The sequence below is a fragment of the Danio aesculapii genome, chromosome 10 (assembly GCF_903798145.1).
Source record: "Danio aesculapii chromosome 10, fDanAes4.1, whole genome shotgun sequence".
Taxonomy (NCBI): Eukaryota; Metazoa; Chordata; class Actinopteri; order Cypriniformes; family Danionidae; genus Danio; species Danio aesculapii.
Window position 1 is genome coordinate 12,397,849 of NC_079444.1, and position 18,327 is coordinate 12,416,175.

Sequence of the window (18,327 nt, forward strand, 5' to 3'; positions counted from 1 at the left end):
CAAATGGTTTGTAGCAATCAGTTTCCTCAAACGGTTTCCTCAAAAGTTGACTTAAATTACTGAGTTTTACAGTACTCAGTTGGTTTGAGTTCTCTTCATTTATTGGGTTTTACTGTGCTCAAAATGCTTCGTTTACTCAAATGGATTAAGTTCACAGTGCTCATTAGGATTAGTTTTTGAACTTAAATGGTTTGCTGCAATTGGTTTCCTCAAATGGTTTGAGTTACCTGAACTTTTTGGGTTTTACAGTGTATGATTTATTTGTTTCCCAGAGATGGGTTGCGGCTGGAAGGGTAAGCTGCGTAAAAACGTTCTGAATAAGTTGGCGGTTCATTCCGCTGTGGAGACGCCAGATTAATAAAGGGACTAAGCCAAAAAGCAAATGAATGAATGAATGAATGAATGATTTATATGGTTTTATCATTTTATAAATTATATTTAATAGCGAAGCGCCTTCCGGGTCCAATCGCTAGATCAAACTGCACAGGGAGGCTCATCAAAAGGGTAATAGTAAATGTTTATCAAGCGATGTAATACTTGCGAAAATGACGATCGCAATATACATATATCCATGCCTAATACATACCTGCCAAACACTCCCGTTTTTTCTCCTGTATTTCAGACCCATCTCCTGTATTGTTCTGTCTCCCGGTAAACACCTGTAATTCCACCCCCAGCGACCCCCCCCCCCTCCCCTCCCCCCAAACCCCCTCCCCTCTCCACAACTTTTTGGTACAGTCCCAAACCTGGTGCACGTTTGCACACCAAACCCAATGTGCAACCATCTCCAGGCGCACCAAACCCAACACACATATTTGCTATACTCACTCTGGAGGGCACGGTTCAGTGTTACACGGTCTCTGGTTCCCTGGCGGTTTGCTGTCCGGATCGCAGTAGCTGTTTTGGACCGCCGAATTGTCATCCAGTCTTTTACACACCACCTCCTGCTTCTGCGAGCCTACAACAAAAGACAATAAAACATCACTTCATTCATCTGCCCTGCGCTTTCAGCCGAGAGATGGTTTTCAACACTTCAGCAGCTCGTGCTCAAAGCTCTGTGTGGTCGGCGAGGGTCTCTGAGGTAAAACCAGTTCTGCGCCTCTTCTCTAGCGGTGCACTTGCTGACAGAGCACTCTGTGTGGACTGAGGCACGGAGGCCATATTATTTTCCCCTCAATATTATATCTAGGTGTGTAAATGCCTCGGTTGAAGTGAGTGTCTAAGTGAATGACTTTTACAGAGAAGCCAATCTTTTCTTTGGCTCTTGATTGTGAAAAGTGAGCATTACCACAGTAATGGCAGAGTTGTGCGCTACGCTGTATGCTGAGCGCTAGAGGCCATTGGACTCTTTGGGGCCCATAAGGAAAGACATTAGCCTCCAGTTAAGCCGCTTTATGCCAAGCTTGGCTAGTGCACAAGGCCACCTTGTGAGGTGGATCTAATAGCTGCCAGTACGGCATTCTTGACTGGGTGACCGAAATACTCCGATGGATGCTCCAGATTCAAAGAAAAGAGATTTCGCTAATATCGTTTTGATTTGCTGAAAGCTAACTAGGGGGTAAATGTGCAAATTTATGACATCAGTTCATGATGTAAGACCGTTATCAGTGTTCTTGCACATAACGATCACAATAATAATGACGGCATCATTGAAATTTAATGGGAGTTTGTAAAAAAAATCAGGAATGAACGCCAAGAGTCTGTAGTGGTGTGAATCACGAATCATTTTTAATAGAATATTGCAGATTTTTATTGCGGTTCACTCGGTGTTTAAACGCTCTCCGTGTGGCTTGCCAACAGAACAGCCGTGAGTTGTATTAATAACCAAATTTCACAAATGACATAAGTGTTGCCCAGGGGAATTTCCATATAAACTTAAAAATGTGTTCAAATGAATTGAGCAACAAATGATGTCAAGTTCGCAGAGCTCAGAGAAAACCCTCCATGGACTAGCCTGCGATGTTTGCATTTTTTGGTGAAATATAACAAGTATTTGAATGTTTTCAATGGCCGTGCTTGAAAAAAGCAGAGAGGAAAACTATTTATTGTTGTAAGAAAGCCATTTATTTCGGGGCCGCCTGAACAGTCTGGTCATATTTGAGGTGAGGGCTCACATTTACATGTGGTTACGACATTCAGATGTTGAAATAAGACGCAGCCTTTCTACTCACTGCACAACCTTAGCAGCATGAACTGATAGACCATAATCATATAATGTCAGATCAAATACATTTTTCTGTAGGCATTTATTGCTAATAAAAAAAAAGGATGACTGCAGCACAGATTTCCATAAAGCAAAAAGCAGCGGTTTAAAATTGTGGTACAAAAGTACCACAAAAAAATTGTAAATAGTCCTTCAAATTTAGACAAATAAATGTCAGTATTTGTCATCAATATGATGTTGGTTTAAAGCTGAAAAAAATGAATGAATGAATGAATGATGTTGGTTTAAGACGTTGGCTCGACGTTGAATTTTGATCATTTTCCAACCTAAAAATCAACCAAATATCAACGTCATTTGATGTCGTTATTGGACGTCAAAATAACATTGTCCTTAGCTAGAGATTGAATTTTGGTCACCTGATGTCACGACCTAAATGTAACCTAATATTAACATCTTATGACGTTGTGTGCCTGCTGGGATTATTCAAAACATATTAATGATTAATCAATTCATTAATGATCAGTAGGTTTGACAGGCTTTCTCACCTCCTGCACATGTAGTGGAGCACTCAGACCAAGGCAGATGGTGCCAGGAGAAGCCCACTTCATTGTCCCCGCTTCCTGTACGCTGGATGGGCACATTGAACTTGTACTGAATGCCCAGGTTTTGTTCTTGTAGTAACACCTGTGACAAAGAGACTGGTGTTACTTCTTTGTAGCTAATTTACATGCTTAAAATCGGCCTGAAACAAAAGTTTTGTTTCAGTATGTGAGTGAAACAACTTCTTGAACAAGAAAAAAACGTTAGATGGAAACTGATTTTGTCCATTGAGACCTTATTGGGTCATTGAATCATTATTGTTTGCGGATGGTTTATCTCATGTGAGTTACATCAACAAAGAGATTTTGTTGAAGAGAGAAATGTTTTTCTGATTAAAGATTTCGAGGACAAAATGTGCACAAGGGCTGTGCGCTATTGACAAAACATTTTCTCTGTGTTATTTCTTGATTCTGATAATCAAACATTATTTTGCTGAGTGTGTTTTTGTGTTCGCTTTTTTCTGGTTTAGGTCTGTTTCTAAAACTGTCAGAAAGAGAGACAAGTCTCTTTCTTGAAGAGTGAATCAGTGAATCATTTATTCAAACAATTCTTTGAAAGTGGTTGATTCATTTAGAATCAAAAGGTTTGACATGAAGCACGGCTGCAGCCAGCAATCAACGAGATTAGCCAAGCGCAGGCGGAAGCGGAGTTGAAAATGGAGACATCAGGTCAGACACGTTTAGGCGCAAAGTTGCTGGATGATCAATGATCACATGGCGTGATTATTTATTTATTTATTTATTGCAATAACAACAAAAGATTTACAGAACAAATAACACAGTATACAGTTTCTACAAACTATAGTTCATTTTATACAATAAGGGAATTATGAATCAAATTTAAGCAGCCTATATAACAAATGCATGAGAAATAAGGGGAAAACGAGAGGGCACATAAAAAGGAAATAAATATACACAAATAGGCCTATTAAACAAAACAATAAGCACAAATTCTAGGAGTTGAAACATCAGTCTTTAGGCTACTAGATGTTGAATGGTATGTCAATACTATTCCAGTTCTTGTTTAAATATGCTAAAAATGGGTTTATAGATATAAAGAGATATAGATATTTATAGATATAAAAACTTTCCAAAAAACTTGTGTTTTGATTAAGTCTTAAATAATGATTAAGATTATTTTGGATAATGAAAGCAGTTTTTACAAGCACTTTAATCCAAAAAGATTGAACAAAAGGACCAAAATAAGTGATCAATGTCACTTTTAAAAATTCTGCATAAACGACTTGTCAGGAAATAAAATATTTTAAAATCATAAATTTTTATATTTAATAAAATATTTTTAACTTAATTTGTTAAGAAGGTTTACAGGGGTGTCAGGACCAATGATGATAATTATCTTATTACAAGACTCATTTAAGTTAATATTTAGGTTATTTATTAAAATATATCATTTAAATCGTTTATAGAGCTGAATACAGTAGTCAGTTTAAAAAAAGGCAGAATAAACCTAGGCAAACAATCTAGTCATTATGAACAAATTATTTAACAAAACATGACTACTGCAGTAAAATATATGTAGTCTTTTAATGATGTGTACAAGATAGCAATGGAATAAAAAGTTAATTGTTTGTTTTAAAATTTGTGAGACGGAATTTGTCCAATAATGAACCCGAAACACACGTGGTTGTTGTCATGCGGTGAACTCAGGCAGTCGTATAATATCAGTGTCGTCATCGCAGCTCCTGCATTCGCTCTTCAGATGTTCACATTGCATGCACCGTTTTAAGACAGATTTCAATCGGTCTGCGCAGCACTGCATGAAGTCACACGCACCTAATGAAAAGCAAGTGATGCCATTTGATTCATTCTTATACATATTCATGGAGGAGGAATATGCTGCAATATCGCTTTGAGATGCACAAATGTTTCCTCTGAATGATTATATGATTTTCAATGGCCATATTAAAAAACTAAAACATGACATTCTCAACATGATTTTGAACTGCTGTGTAAGATCAGTTTCACATTTGCAAATCACATATGGAAAAAATGCACTCTTGCTTGTTTGATATTACTGAACTCTGTCATATTTTAGAAGTATAGAAAACAAAAACCCAAAGAGTTTTTGCTTTCATACTTTTGTATTTGCGTTTGCTTTGCATTGTGGACCACCTCAGGTGTGCACTATGTTCTAATAATTCAATGGTTCATCATCAATTACTCCTTATATATTTTATTGTGGACACTGTGGACATTATTTATGGCAAGTGACTGGCCAAAACAATAAAAAAAAAATAAATCTGTGGATTTAAATGAGAAAATATTGATACAGATTGCACACTTTCGAGGTTGGATATAAAAACCAGCAACTGTCTATGAGATGAATGGGAATTTCTCCAGGTATTATAGACCTCCATGGTCTCCACCAAGGATTTTGGCAGAGGAAGTTGGTCTTGGATCAGTGACAAAAACACAAATACTGAGGTCTTAAAAATGCATGGAATAGAGCAATCAAATCATTAAGAAGAGGAGATTTTTTTGGAGGAGCCCAACCTCAGTTCAGCTTGAACGAGCACATATTTTGCATATCACATCAGCTTTATTTCTGAATGACTTAGTCAGAGAGCCGTAATTGTGTGTGTGTTATAAATTGGAAAGCCATGTTAACCAGAGGAATGGGCTTGTGGTGCATTGGCCACTTGTATGTTTTCCAGCGGTGCTGCGACCAGGCCTGGTATTTCCAGCACTTTTGTCCAGGCGAAAGCGATTGTGGTTGCAGAGACGGGGCTTTTCAGAATGAAAACACACACACACACACACACAAGCGTGCTAAAACATGTGCGCACGAGCACTCGCTTTTGGCCAGACAGAGGTTTTTAGTGCAAACATATATAACGGTTAACTCTGAAACCGCTAGCTAGAGTTCATGTGAGGTTTGTACACAGATGTGGACTTTATTTAGAAGGAGCCGAACAATTTCAAACTGCACATTCAAAACACAGGCCTGCTCTACAATGTCAATACTGTGACTTTACAAAAGACAAATTTACTATGAGAGTTTATGATCTGAAAATAACTCAAAAGAAAGGCCTGAACTGTACAAACATTGGCTGAACTTTTCAAACTATGTATTTATGTGATTTCACAAAACAAAATATTTTAACATCCAATATCAAGTCATAAAAATATGTTTTTACAGTCTTAATGACTGAAGAAAGCCTGATGCTGCTTGATTGGTGATGAAAAATAGAATTTTTTTATTTCAATGAAACAATGTGTTTTTATTAAATATTTACATAAGGTAAAGATAAACCTTCATGTGATGTTAAAATCTAAAATAACTACTACGCGGCCTCCATTTTAAAGAACGAAAGTGAGGCTGCAGTGGGAAGAAACCCGGAGGTATAGGATAAGTAAACATTGCAACAACATGCTGTGGACTACAAACATCCAGCTGTTGCTGCGATTTCAAAATGCAGATATGGTGTAAACATCACTTTAATATCATTCAGTTAAGTTTAATTTAAACAACTGTTTACAGTGCCTGCAGCTGTCACAGCCGTTTATCAGAAACCTTTTATCGATGATTTCTTCCGCAATTGACAGCAAGAACAAACCTAGAAGCCTTGTCAAATTGACAAGCAGCACCTGAATGTGTTCAAAAGAACTAAAAATGCCAAAATGGGACGAATTTATACCACATTTCGAAAGTGAAATCACCTCATATTCACTGATTATAAGTTCAATATTTATTACACGACAGTCTCTTCTTTACATTTACGTTATTACACATTTAGCTCTGCGTTCTGGTCTGTTATAATGACTGTTTACATTTATATGTTTAACCAGCATATCATCGCAGTACTCTGAAACAATTTCGTTACTTCTCATATCTTTAGTCTCTTCGTTTTCATATCCTTATTTAATATTTAGTAAAACAAGTTTAGTCAAAACAAAACAAAAGAAAAAGTGTATGGTTTTTACATGGAGTGAAAGACTTCTCTTTAGATATCTTCGATACGTGCACTGTTTAATAATTGTGCACAATACATACATGTAAATGTGTAACTAAAAAAACATATACAGCTGATTTAATTGTTGTTTATAAATCACACAACTGTGGTATACAGGATTACTTATAACAACACTGTAATTGTGACATAAAATACTGTGTGTTTCATATTTACATTCATTGTGGTTCTTTTCTATCCTATAATACTTTTTATTGTGCTACTATTTAAGTGTGTTTTTTTTTGCTCTGACAATGTAGCTATGTTTTTTATGGTTCTGTTTACTTTGTTATTTTCACAACAGCACAGTAGTGCTGTGTATAGTGTTAAGCAGGGAAAAAACCCTGTACTGTATTTATTTATCAAAGTTTTTTTATAATTTGAAATGTTATGCAAGTTTTAAGCAGGAGAAAAACCTGTACTGTATTTTAATTATCAAAGATTTTGAGCAACTGTTTATTTGTAAACAGGGAGGGAAACCCCTGTGTTTGAATTATATTTTGCTCGAAAAATGTTTAATAAAGTTTTAATAAAGGCTTCAACTCTCAAGTAACCATTTATAGGAAAATACCGGTTATATATCGTATACCATCATTCCTCATAAAAATACCGGGATATGATTTTTTGCCCATTGTGTTGTCTGTAATATTGTTGTCCTGGTACTGACGTTTTAAAAGTCCATTTCACACTAACATTTAAGCGCAGCTGAACGCGCTCCTAAACACAGCTGATTTGTCATAGTATTCACCAGTGCTCTACAAAAATGACAGTGATTGCCCGTGAAGTTTATCAGCACCGCTCTTCACAGATTGCAAGCAAAGATACATGGACACTGGAGCGTTTTAAATCCGCGAAGATCAGTCAATTCATCAAGCGAATCGCTCGTCTGTGTTTGCACTTGGTAAACATCAGTGAAGTGCTGTGAACCGATGACTTTCACGGCCAATCACAGCCATTTCTGTTGAGCACGTGAACACAATGGCAAATCAGCTGTGTTTAAGAACGCCATCAACAGTGCCTTAAATATTAACAGGAAATGCACGTTTTTTAAAGTGTAAAAAATCAGTTCATTAACTTGAGTTAGATAAATGGCATCTAAAACATGTGTTTGGGAAAGAAAATGTTAGAAAAGGAGGTCCAAAACCCCTTTTTATTTTCACTAATCATTCAGAACAGATCTTCGAGTCACTCGGAAGGCGGTGAAATTTTAAATTTGTGTCACTTTCTCTTCGCTGATAAGATATATAGCCAGGTACACAACATTCCTGTGTGACTAAGGCGATACTTCCGGGTTTCTTCCCACCACAGCCTCGATTTCGCTGTTTAAAATGGCAGCCGCGTGAAGCCAGTCTATAGTACTTATACAATCACAAAATGCAGTAGTTTAGTGTTTTATGACATTTCAACAACCCATATACATTTCTGGAGAGCGCCAAATCGAAGATCTCAAATTTCCCTCGCGAGTGCCATTCATACCTGCTGTTCTTGCGTAAATCCACTAAAGACCGCTGTCGACTAACTGACTGACCGATCGACTGATACACCCTCCACCTTCCCTAAATCCAAACGATAGTATTTTCAAAAGCACAGATTGACCCGTCCACCCACTTCCCTAAACCCAACCCACAGTTTTAAAAGGCAATCCAGAAAAAGAAAAGCTCTTCCCTTATTTTTACCACATTTTCAGATTTTACCACATTCTTACCCTGTTATTCACTTGTTTTTTGGCTTCTGCTTTTGTCTTACCCACTTTCTGGAACTGTTCTTTGCCAGACTTGAACCTTGTCATCGTGGTCAACTCCTCTCTGTGTCTCAAGTCCGCCAACGTACATGGCGAGCTACTGGAAAAACGTAACAGCAGGAAAGCGGTCCATATGGAGTTAAGTGGTCAGCTGGTAAGTGCAAAAAGGAACGCCGTCATACCACCCCGTGGCGTTTTGAAAAAGAAATGCAGCCATACGTACTTCTGGCTACATAATTCGCGATCTCCAGAAATGTATATAGGGCTACATATTCAGAATGATCCTGTGTTGTATGAGTAAGTTACAGTTAAGACACAATTTTAGCCGTTTTGTTTTTGCCAGTGGAAACAGTTAGCAAACAGTAAGCAAGCTAAAGCAACTAAACTTGTTAACTAAATCTAAAGCTTGTTTGTCACAAAAAAACACATTGCTGTTTTGTTTCTGAATGAATCTATTTTTGAATGAACTAAGTGGGTGAATGATTCAATGATCTACTCATTAAGACATTCACTTGCTTCTTTTCTACATGAAGCAACAGTTTTGAGTGAATCATTTGAATGACTTAATCTCTCACTAGTACTAACAATATTTTATTTTTAATATTTGATTTCAGATTTAGATCTACTCACCATAACCACCAAATTTTCCGTGGTGGCCCCTAGAGCTTCCAGTGATTCAGGTTCATCTGTCGGCCTCTTGTAGTGAAATGCTGTTCCTGCAATGTCAAACTTGCGAGGCCAGTCGATGGTCCAGGCTCCGTTGATGTAATAGTCATCGCCCTCCGATTTCAAAGCTGTGACAACAAGAGCAAATGTTAATAACCTGAATTCAGCGAGAGAGTGATGTCCTTGCTGCCATTCATCAACACGATCATCATCTTAGAGAGAAGCACAGGCTTCCTGATGTCAGGGGTCATTCTCTCACTTTCAGACACTGTGCAGCTTCCAGATTTCAGCTCTCAGGTGAACGTCTGCTTTCCTCACACATGCCATCACCGCTCACTTGTCCAAACAAAGATCCCCCCAAATATTCAGGCCAAATTGCCAAAAAAACAATCCAGATGTTTTGTTTATACTGCAATTTAAGAATACTTTGAGTGATTTTTTTTAAAAGGTACACCAAGTATTTTTCAAGTGTTAAACAAAGAAATCAATTGTCATTTTTATAAATCTTTCAATGGAAAAGCATTTAGTAAAATATTTAGTCAAATATGTTTGCTAAATATAATCTTGGTAAAAAAATGTGGGGAAAAACACCAAATTGTAGCGCAAGACCAGTTGTGAATTGTATAAAATGAAAATGAGAACTATGAATTTCTTTAATTTTTCTCTACACTGTAAAACCTAATCGCTTTGCTGACACACATATAGTTAGTTAGCTTTACTCAATGATTTAAAATATATACTTCTTACAAGATTTTGTAGAGTTACAGTAACTTCTGGGGTGAAAATAACAGTTTACTCAATCGTCAAACTAGTCAAGGTTGTTTGCTGAGGATCAATTAGTCACGGTATGGTCTCATAAACAGAAAATACTTTTTAAAATAGATTTTATGTTTATATTCATTGCTTTAATTTTCCTTCGACTTAGTCCATGATTTATCTGTGGCCGCCACAGCGGAATGAACCGCCAACTACTCCAGCATATGTTTTATGCAGCGGATGCCCTTCCAGCCGCAACCCAGCACCATTCTGGGAAACACAAAAGTACTAAGACAAGTACATCTGAAGTAAATATATTCAAAAGTATACTATACAAATGCATTTTAAGTTACTGGAACTCTTACTGGAATATTAGACAGGCACTTGCTAGTACTACATTCTACTTCCTATTTCACCTTACTTGATTTTTTCATGTCAATCGGTTTGCATGTTTTTTTTTTAAAGAAAGATGTACTATTTGGATTTTATGGTGTAAAGAACAAATTTTACAGAATTTTTAAATGTTTAAACAGCCTTTTTCTAAAAATAAAAAGCTTTAAAAACCACAGAAACAAAAAGTACATATGATTTTGACATAATTTGTCTCGATAATGTCTGTGAACAGAAATTAATATTTTGCCAATTAGACAGTGACTATGTTTACATGGACATCAGTAATCTAGTTATTTACCTTAATCTGCGTAAGACAATAATCTGATTAGGGTGTTTACATGAGTTGCTTTTTGAATGTTGCTTTCATGATCCTGTTTTACATGTAATAGCACATATTTCGATTACGTCATTGCGTCACCATGCTATCCACATTTCCTCCAGAATTTCAAGTAATTCCAGGTGTTTCATTTTTAATTTATCGACTTTAACTTCAATTTGGAACTTTTACTTTCATTCAGGAACATTTCATGCATGCCCCTCTTGACAAACGAGATATTGGATGAGAGTATGAACAGCTGGAAGAGTGTTGTTTTGATGGAATTTGATACCGCACACCGTATTGGGAAAAACCTCCACATTTCGCAATGCAGGTGTCTGTGGTCCTTCACTGTCTCGGTAGGTGCAGAGAATAGTGTCAAACAGCTGTGTGTACAGACTATCCTGTCGCAAAATGCGGCAGAAATCCTACACGACAGTACTAGTTTGATTGAAGTGTTTACATGTCTGTACTGCACTTCAATAATGCGACTAAAATAAGCATACTCCACATGTCTTAATCTGATTTCTGTTTAATTCAATTATGATCTTAATTGGATTAAATTAATCAAAAAAATTGCTGTTTACATGGTAGACTCTTAATCAGAGTATTGTCTTAATCATATAAAAATCGGATTATTGGTGTCCATGTAAACACTCAATGATAAAAAAAAATATTGCTGATGACAGTGTTCATTTTTTTAAACCTAAAAACAGACAACCTAATTTTTGGCTATTTATTTACACAACAACAATGTTTTAGGGATCTGACAATGCAACCATGTTAAAACATGTTTCGAAGTGGAAGTCATTAAAAATAAAAAGCACGTTACTTTCTTAATGTAAAATAAAAAAAATATGTTTTTGATGTCATGCAAGTGTATTTAGTGTTCAGACACAACAATGACAGAATACAAAAGCACATGTGCAGTTATAAAATATACACTAGACCAGTGATGCCCAAACTAGGGCCCGCGGGCCAAAGTTGGCCCATGGTAACCTTTAATTTGGCCCACCATTCCATCTGAGATGTAAGGGAGAATGATGTTGATGTTTCAAGATTGTCAATTCAATTTGAATGTAACCTTGTGTTTGTTTTATTGTTAAAAGCTAACTGAAATTAAATGTTTCAATTAAATAGTTTAAAATTATCCGGAAAATGCAGAGACTTTGGTGAGCAAATCAAGTCAAAAGCAGATTCTGCTGCTTGACTAGTGTACTCAGCATTGAACTCCACTGTGTTATAAATGTGATCGCTTATGTTTATTTAAGTTATTAGTTAAAATGTTTCATGGCGTTCGTTAATACTTTAAAAATTTAACAAGTCAATAGTTTTAAAAAAGTTCATACGATTTAAAGTAATGTTTTCTATTTATTTAGAAATATTTAGAATATTATTAAATAGGAAATTACCCATAGCACCTTTATTGTAATATACAGTAGTTTATTATATTTACCTTCGGCCCACAACTCTCAATGATATCTGGTTTTTGGCTCTTCATACGAAAAAGTTTGGGCACACCTGCACTAGACAATACTAACCAGAATACACTTGTTTCAGGTAGAAATAAAATGAAAAGACTGACATTAGACATCAGCTGAACCAATTCTGTGTGTTTTCATTATTAGCCAAATAGCTGTTGAACATTAAGAGTCAAAAGTTCCTCTATTGAAACAGGGCCTTGGGTTTATATTCAACAAACATGGCATGCATGTGAAAATATTAATGGAGACTAAATGTGTGTTTTATAATTTCCTTAAATATGCTGCTCATGAACTCTGTGCCAGAACACAACCAGAAGAGAACGTATCTTCCATTCAAACGATGAGAAAAAACGGAATCAATATGACATCCAACAAAACTCAACAAGCTGTCATACACACAGGCTATATTTATGTCTGCTCTCAAAACAACCTAATTGGACCCGCTTGTTTGATTGTTTTAATTAGTCACCATGATGGTTTTACTCAGCTTGCGGTTGGAAAAAGACAAAGGGCCTGCCTTAAGACCAAGTGCGAATATAAGACATGAGAGCGAGGACGGCTGTCACACTGATCCAGATTTACACCCAAAACAAAGCCTAGCACAAACCACTCCTCCACTTTGTACTCAGGATGCCTTTGAGAAGGAAGCTTTTTAAGAAGATAAATACAAACACTCACCAATGTAGTTCTTTGACACGGCCACTTCCCTGATTTCAATGTGAACCGACCCTTTTGGTATCTGAACAACCTCCATGTAACCTGCAAAACGTAGAGCTTTATTTTCAATATGTCCAGAGTAAAGCAGTATTTTGCTGTTGTCTGTAAATGTACCTATGTGTGTGCTTTGGTTTGAATGGAATTTCTTGCATCATGGCTACTGCAAACCTCAATGGCAATATTTTTAGGCAATGATGGTCCTCTAATCAACCAGTCTGCCCAACGTATGTATTTAGTTATATTTTTAGGAGTGGGTCTTAAATGAGCATGTTGTGAGATAATGAGCATTAGTAAAAGTAGTGAAATTTTGGTCTTGAATTTATTTTTGAGAGCTATCCACAAGTGTTAAGGCATTTCTTAAGACAAGTCTTTCTTAGAATGTTGTGCAGTTTTGCATGCTCAACTGTGACTCTGAAATTCCTTTAAAAGATAAAAGAAAAAGACGTTAATTGTTGCCTTTTTTCATAATATCTTAATTGTTTATCCATTACATTTTAAAGCCATTACAGCTAGTTGTATGTGTGATAAATAGGCAGTGTGAACCATATTTGTGCAACTGAAAACACCAGGGTTGCATCCGAAAGCACATACTTCCATCCTATATAGAACGCTAAAATCAGTATGCGACCTGAGTAGTACATTCAAATTCACAGAATTCGAAAATCAGTATGCGAGAAGTACCCAGATGTCCTACAACTTCCAGCGACATTCTGAAGTGCGCATCCCATGTATGCTGTGCTATGCCATGATGCCCAGTGAGAGAATTCATGAATGGAAGTGAAGCTACGCAACTCATGAGGGTAGTTCACGTGATCATGACAAAATGGCAGATAAAGCACGTCCGAATGGGCTATAATTTTTTTCATTTTCAGCCAGGCAGCCCCAGGGTGAACTGTCTTTCCATTACAAAGTTGTGATGTTTGAGATGTGATTTCTTTAAAAAATCAACGATCTTCACTGCCTGTTAGATATAAGATATGAAGTGTGTCTCAGATCACACTTCTTCCCCTGCCATGTCTTTAAAATATGACAGTTTATTTTACCCCAGTATCTTTAATGGAATTTCTAATTTCTGCGCTAGTCTGTTGATACTGACGGCGCTAGTCGTTACACGGTCTTTCATCTCGTTTTATACGGCCTTTCATTCTAAACGAATGCTCTATTCAACTGAATTTATTGTAATTGCATTACAACATCGATGCTGTAAAACAACCTTGTGAAAATGAAAATAGTAACATTAGGCTTTCATTGGAAGTTTATCGTTGGCTTCAAAACTCTAGCTGTGCATAGAACCCATTCCATTCATACTACTCGCATTAATACTGTATAGAACGTACTTTTCTAACAGCCGAGTAGTACGTTTAAATTCCCTACTAAGTACCTACTAAGTAGTAGGTGGTTTCGGACGCAGCCCAATATTCATCTAAAAATGCTTAGCTGTGAGCGCTTCTCTGCCTATTTGAGCTTTTAAAATGGCACATGCTCAGTTTAATACATAATGTAAAGCTATTCTTTTAAAACATGTGGCGCTCTCATTAAGAACAACTGAAGCTTGTCTCAGGTAAAAACCTTTTGGTGCGTTCACTGAGTGATGAAGCCAGTTAAGTTAATTTAATTCAAGCAATTCAAGTTATAAAAGCAAAACAAGTTTTTTTGCAATGTTTTTTTGCTTGTAATATATTATACATAGTAATATTACATATTTTATTATTATTATTACATTATTATTGCATATTATAACAGTATCAAACAACAAAGAGGACCTGTCCTGAATATCAAAGTAATCACAAATTCATAACTGATTTTATACAACAGTTCAAGAAATATTGAGTGAGTTTATACGCAATTTTTATATTGGCATTATATACGCAATATTAACAAATAACAAATAACCAATAAAACCAAGGCAGAACATTTGTGCATCTTTGAGCAACACTGTGGTGTTTTGGACCAACTAATCTATTTTTGAAAGACTTGGTCAATGATTCAATGATCCATTCCTAGAGACAGTCAAGCTCTTGAAAATAACCAATGGTTCCATAAAGTACCATTAACATCTGTGGAACCAAGGCTCATCTCACAGCCAGTCCACCCCGAGACCTAAATATAAGTTGGCACCACAATTGCTCTCTACTAGGTCCTCAACCATGGTTTTAGGATATGCTCATGCTAACTACAGAGCATCAAAAGAGAACTGTGTTGATATTCCCTGTTACTACTTCATTGTTTAATTTGTGTACTAGCTGCTATTCTTTGGGTATGGAACTAATTTTTCAGAATCAAAGCCTGAGTCACCATTTTCCAGTGTCATGATGGTACATGTAGGCACCTGAAGTACCATTGAAAGTTGATGTGGCAGACAAGGTTATTTGGAGTCAACAAACCAGCTGGTGGTGAAGACAGTGGAGCTGCCCAGTACCCTAAAAAGAGTCTTTGGAAGGCCTATGGGGTAGGAAACCTCCAAAACCCCCATTGACCAAGACCATGTCTACACTGTTAGTGTACTTGTAAATTTCACCAGTGATACAGTAAAAATTGCCAGTAATTCTGTAAAAATTGTCAATAATACTGTAAAATTTAAGCGCCCTGTAAAATTATAATTGCAATTGTGCTGTAAAACTATAGCCCAGTTGTAATTGTTAATTTACAGTGCTCTTGTAATTTCACCAGTAATGCTGTAAAAAATGGCAGTAATACTGTAAAAATTGCCAGTAATGCTGTAAAATTTACAAGCGCACCGTCAATTGGTAATCGCAATTCTGCTGTAAAACTATAGCCCAGTTGTAACTGTTAATTTGTAGTGCACCTGTACATTTTACAGTATTACTGGCGACCAAATTTGCCAGTAATACTGTAAGTTTTACAACAGTGTTTTTACAGTGTACCCTCAATTCTAGAAACAGTCATGTATTTATCCATGACAGGTCTAAACCAGAAAATTTACCAGGACCAAGACACACTCAGCAAAATATTGATAACTGCAGCGAGAACTTATTTGCAACCCAAAGTCTTTACGGCTAAATCTTATTAGTTGCAGACAGCGCTTCATGAAAACAGAAAAGGGCAAAGAGCACAACTGTATTCGAGAAGAATCCCAGCATGCTCCAAGAAAACCTAACTAACTTAGCAACAGCAAATTCATTACAAGAGAAGAATCTACACTGTGCCCTTCACTCCCCCTTAAAGTTCCAGATGATTTACCAGCTATACCTTAAAAGGAGAAAACAGTCCCTTACTACAGAGAATACTTTTGGATGCGGCCCGACGAATGCGTACAATATTAGAAGTTTTATTGATTCTCTCACTGGATGATGCCATTAATACTCATATATTGTGTTACCGCTTCTATTTTGACAACTTGTTTCTTGACCCAAAAACAAAAGCTTTATCATGGTTGTCTGATGAAAAAAAAAAAAAAGACCACAGCATTTCCATGAAAAATGTCGAGCTTGGCCAAAGCGCCCCGTTGGCCCCCTGACAGGAGCCATTGCCAAAAAGACAATGCGTTCCTCCACTTGCTTGTGCTGTGCTTTCTTCGAGTGGGATTTCTCTAGTGGAAAGCGATTAAAAACTTGTCGCATTTGGCAGATGTGTGGCACGTCTCTGGAATGGGATTTTGAGGAGAGAGCTTGTCTGCGTCGTGCTCCTCTTTTTTTTTTTTGCTTTCAAAGATAAACAAAATTGCATACAAATGTTCAAAGAGAAATATGCAACAGACATATTATTGTTAACTTGAGTCAGAAGGAAATAATATAATATATGATAACATTTAAAAAAAGAAAATAAAGTCAGGGGTAGCATGGTGGCTCAGTGCTTAGCACTGTCACCACACAGCATAAAGGTTGCTGGTTTGAGTCCCGGCTGGGTCAGTTGGCATTTCTGTGTGGAGTTTGCATGTTCTCCCCATGTTTGCGTTTGTTTCCTCCAGGTGTTCCGGTTTCCCAGACAGTCCAAAGACATGCAGTATAAATGATTTAGATGAACTAAATTGTCCGTATTGTACTGTATGAGTGTTTGTGTGATTGTGTATGAGTGTTTCCCAGTACTGTGGAATCTGGTGCATAAAACATATGCTGGAATAGTTGGCGGTTCATTCCGCTGTGGCGACCCCTGATAAATAAAGGACTAAGCCCAATAAAAAAGAAAATGAAAATAAATCATCATGCTCCTCTTGATCCATACATCTAAGCACTTTATTTTATGTTTTAAAATGCCTCACAAAATTTTGATTTGAAGAGTTTAGATGCAAAAACCTCTAAATGCCACTTGATACTTTCTTCTAAAATGGCCATTTTTCTCTGACTCCTGTATGTAGGCTCAGAAATTTTACTTTTATAATGATGAATAAGTTCTTTTCAATATCTTTCAAGTGAAATAACTGAAACATAAACACAGGAGACTGGTAAAAATGCTCATTTTAGGGGAAAATTTCAGATGGCATTTAGAGGTTTTTGCTCTTCATATCCAAAAGAACATACACACTGAGTGCAGGGACAGTTCCCATAGGGTTTTCTAAATAGTGGATCGCAAGTTGTAGTTTGTGGGGAGTTTGTGAGCTAACCATTGAAAATCATTTATTATATTAACGTCAAGGTTAAATAAATAAATGCACCTTCATACTAATTGTAATGTAGCTTAGTAAAATTATTAAATCAATAGTTGTAATTCTGAATGCATAGGGGAGATTATTCTGTATTCGAAAAAGTTTCACACTAAATGCTCCAAAAATGCACTGTATTTGTTGTCAATAACATGACTTAGCATGAATTTTGGTAGGATAATGTGTTTTTAACAAAAAGTTACAACATTTTAGTGTCATGGATTGGTCAGGCTCTCACGACCCCCACTCACGAAGATCACCATCACCTGACTTCTAATGAGCACACAGCTGCATCACATTCACGAGCACCAGATAAAAGCACAGCACTCCAGTCGCTCATTGTCCGGGCTCGTCTCGACGAAAGCGGACAACTGAGCGACCACTCAGCGTAGTCATCCTCAGCTAAACAAACGATTTACTTACCTGTTCTCTTTGTATTCCTCCTAGTCTTCCTGGTCCTCCCGAATCGTCCTGTCTTCCAGTCCTTCCAAGTCTGTGTCATCCTCTGTCAGCTGTATCTGGTGTGTGCTGTCCATCCTCGTGTATTCCTGTTACCCAGCCACGGAGGAAAAGACCCCAACATCATTCCTGATCCTCCTGGCTATCCTTCATGTGCTCCTTGTTGTCATTCAATAAACACCCTAACGTTTCCTTACCTCTGTCTCCTGTCCGCTTCATAACAGAAGCCCGGACCCATAACGACGACAACATGAGCACCCTCGATCACTTTCAAGAGCTGGTGGACCAGTTGAAGCGGATTCTACAGCCACCAGCTCCACTTTCCAACGCACCACCAGCACCGAGCACTTCCGCCTCCACAGTTTCTTCTTCGGCCCTTCCTTCCAGTCCCATGGCCCGACCAGCGCCCTACTCAGGCGGAGCGGGGGAGTGCAATGGTTTTCTGTTACAATGTTCCCTCA

At 37.1% G+C, this 18,327-nt stretch overlaps 1 protein-coding gene across 1 annotated transcript in view; it reads right to left on the reverse strand.

The window, feature by feature from the left end:
- Positions 1-18,327, reverse strand: part of adamts6 (ADAM metallopeptidase with thrombospondin type 1 motif, 6) — a 204,563-nt gene that overhangs the window by 22,167 nt on the left and 164,069 nt on the right. Inside the window, exons 18-21 of the mRNA XM_056466366.1 lie at positions 12,769-12,849; positions 9,106-9,269; positions 2,710-2,848; positions 829-958 (exon numbers count right to left, since the gene is read on the reverse strand). Coding sequence (XP_056322341.1) covers positions 829-958; positions 2,710-2,848; positions 9,106-9,269; positions 12,769-12,849 — 514 coding nt within the window. The remainder of the gene's footprint in view (positions 1-828; positions 959-2,709; positions 2,849-9,105; positions 9,270-12,768; positions 12,850-18,327) is intronic.